Source organism: Notothenia rossii, assembly GCF_949606895.1.
Source record: "Notothenia rossii genome assembly, chromosome: 3".
NCBI lineage: Eukaryota > Metazoa > Chordata > Actinopteri > Perciformes > Nototheniidae > Notothenia > Notothenia rossii.
In genome coordinates, this window is record NC_136901.1 from 82,915,264 (window position 1) to 82,918,696 (window position 3,433).

The window sequence follows — 3,433 nt, forward strand, 5'->3', positions numbered from 1 at the left end:
GGCTCAGCGGTAAGAGCGACAGGAAGTGGGAGCTGAGCAGGTAGAGTAGCGCACAAACATGTATACACAATTGTAAGATGTGATTTATAAACCTATGTTAAGAAAAATGTACTTACACGCCCATCTCGATAAGCAAAACAAGATTTTCATACAGGAAAGTCATGACAGCTGCATCCTTGATTCATGTGCATCTGAATGACAGCACATATGCTCAAAATATCCTGCCAATGAATGCATTCATAAAACAGTGTGATCCTGTAATCCACAGAGATGGCTGCAGTGTATAAACAGACTCATCCTCGAGCCCGATAGATTGAAAATCATGACTTGAGTCATCCTCTTTGCTTATTAAGATCTGAAGAGACACCACATCAGCAGACGGATACATAATGGATGAATAAAAATAGATAAACCAAGAAGAAGAAAAAAAACATCAGACATGCTAAAAATAAAATATATCTTTATTATGGTATTAATTCCTTACTTATTTTCATAAAAAACTATTTACAGTACAGTGTAATGATCTGCAAATATATGATGTGCGCAGAGCTTTTATATATCTGACGTTTATATAAAGAAACATCTGAGGAACAAAAACAAAACGGCTCATGCCTGAAAGTGACTGAGAGAATAATAGCATCAGGTAAAAGGTCCTTTAGAGCTCTCGATGCAGTCAGACGTCGATAATGTCGTATTATACGAGGCGAAACATGAAGGTATGATAATATTAAACTGCATGGTGCTTATCTTTATGTAACACATTTACTGGCACAGTCTAAAATCTGAATGTCATTATCAATGTCATTATGAGTCTTTTATCAGATGAGCTAAACAGTAGTGTGTTGCTAACAGTACAGAAAGACACTAAAATGCATGTTTGAAAATGGAAAGTAACAGGACATGCACTACCAGAGCATGTCATGAATTGCAGTCTGCCCCGATATTTGGCTCCCGATTATATTGTAACAAACGTAGTAGTAGAAAAATAGATTTAGTTCATTTACATTAGCCTTGTCTCTTCATCTACATGGTTAGTAATGAATACCCAAAGCATCCCTACACCAACAAAGACGTTCATTTCCAGTTGAATGTCCGGCCCACCAGCTCAAAAAACTTCTTGTTGGGTTCGTGAAAGAACTTGTAGAGTTTTTGCAGGATGGCAGGCGCCACGTGAGGGTGAGCCCGACCTTTTGAATCATGTAAACACCGTTCTTGCCCGTGGTCTCTCAAACAGTAGAATCCTTTAGTTTTATTGAAGTAAAAGTTTGAGCCGTTCAGCTGGGGTTCAAGTTTTAGGAATGTTTCCACCTTTTTCATTTCTGGGAATGGGTCCCTTATCAACTCATCCCCGTCCACCACGTGGATGCTCTTCAGGGGGAAGTATTGCAGCCAGTTCTGCATGTGAACATAGTACAGGCTACGATTGAGAGCCTTGTATCCAAGGTTGATCTCGCCGTCCTTCACCAGAACCGACTCTATGGGCTGGTAGCGCTTGTGCTTCTGGAGACGGTTATAAAACACTTGTGTGTAGTCCGATAGCACCCGCTCCGTGGGGTCTCTGAGGATGAGCAGCAGCTTGATGTCAGGGTTCATTTCATACATGCGTTTGGGGACTTTGCTGGAGGTAAAATAGGCCGGCGTCTTCTCTACTGTCAGCTGGTCGGGGAAGGCGTAGGGCATCTGGCTGAGATACCAAGGCAAGCCCTTCTGAAAGTGACTCTCCCAGTCGAAGAAGTGCACCTCGTTCTGCGCCGCTGCCACCGTGCTGTGCAGACTGAGCATCTCTATCAGCGCCCGCGTGCCCCCCTTCCTCACCCCAATGATTATAATCTGAGGAAGTTGTTGGAGGGTACCATTTGGGTGGTTGCTGGCCCCGTTGTCGGTGGGCGATGAGGTGGAAGGAAGTGGGGGCCCCTCGTCAGTCATTGGCCTGGAGGGGATGGGGGGAGACTGCATCGCAAAAAGCAGCAGCCCGAGAAGCATGGCAGCCATGAGGGAGGTCCGGACCCTGGAGGATTTCAGCCTGGCTAAAGCACCAAAACTGTATCCCTCATTGAAAGAACAGCTGCCTGAGCACAATGGTCCAATTGAAAAGCAGAATAACGTCCTCTTCTCTGCCAGTAGAAGTAACTGAAAGAGAGAAAAACAGCTGTGATTAGAAGATACCCGGCAAACATCTGGCAGAGACACAAAACACCTCTGGAAATAACCTGCCTGCAGGAACGCAATCAATCCCTAATATAAACACCATGCCTGTCAGTTTTATTACAAAGAATGATTTGCAGATATACTTTATTGCTATTGTGGTGATTATACATTTTAGTGTCAACAATCCATGAATAATCAATGTTTTAAAGAGAAAACTGTACTCAGTACAGTATAAGTCTTTGGTTTATAACCTTAAGATAAACATATTTCTGAGTCATGTACTCAACTATAATAATACACAATATCCAACGCAATTATAAAAACAGATTATCTTGAAAAACTCAGTATTTTTTCAATAAAATAAAATGTAAATAGCCTAAATTGAGTTCATGAAAGCTCTAAAAACTGCATAGCCTACTATGTTTTATTTTTTTAAATGTGATGGATTATTCATTTTAACAGATACGTGCACACGACTGAACCTGAGCTCGGAGATACAGGCGATTAGATTACAGGCGAAAAATCAGGTGTGGTGGATACTGCAAATTAAAAGGCAGCACAACAGCTAAAAAAAGACAGAAACTAGTAATAATGTCTGCAAACACATAACCTGCTATGTTGCCGCCTGCTGTAATGTTTTGCAGAGCAGATTTATTAATATGACTGTCTTAGTTTGTCTATACTTCAGTTCGGTACTTCGCTGTTTGCATTGACGGAAAAATCCCAGCCGATCTCTTACCTTTTTAACTATAATAATCCTCTCGACTCGGTTTCATGTCGTGGAGCTTTGAACTCTCAGCAGCGGTACTTCCACATATGATCCAGCGGTGCACGGTCTCTCCGGACTCCACCGAGCGCAGAAAAAGTGGCCTCTGACGCGGGGACACAACTTCACCGGAGCGCCTTCTCTGTGCTGTGTTTCTGAGCCAGACGGATCTCACGGACTTTGACTGTCAGCTGTTGAAGCCTACGCCCACATTACGGGACCACGGGACCACTCCCCCCCCCCACCTCCCCCGTGACTCACACCGCTGTAATGGTAATGGTATTATGGGTGATATGAGGAGAGGGGGGTGAAGCAGGTGATCAAGGTGTGACACACAAGTAGAAATTCAGTGGAGAAAGAAGCAACAATGTGATGTGTTTATGTTTCATTCAGCAGAATATTGTTCCAATCTTGCTTTTGTGGAATTATCTCAAATAAAAAGTGTTTACCAAGATATTCAAATCCAGCAGTCTGACTTACAGAAATGTGTAGCCCATAGAGAGCCTGTGCCTTCTCAGG

The 3,433-nt window shown here is 42.9% G+C and overlaps 1 protein-coding gene across 1 annotated transcript; it reads right to left on the bottom strand.

Annotated features, from left to right (window-relative positions):
• Positions 1-443: 443 nt before the first annotated feature.
• Positions 444-3,134, bottom strand: hs3st1 (heparan sulfate (glucosamine) 3-O-sulfotransferase 1). Its single transcript, XM_079673284.1, has 2 exons — positions 2,888-3,134; positions 444-2,130 (listed from the first exon to the last, which is right to left on the bottom strand). Exon 2 carries the CDS (start codon positions 1,990-1,992, stop codon positions 1,075-1,077), a length of 918 nt encoding a protein of 305 aa, XP_079529410.1. The 5' UTR covers positions 1,993-2,130; positions 2,888-3,134; the 3' UTR covers positions 444-1,074.
• Positions 3,135-3,433: the final 299 nt, after the last annotated feature.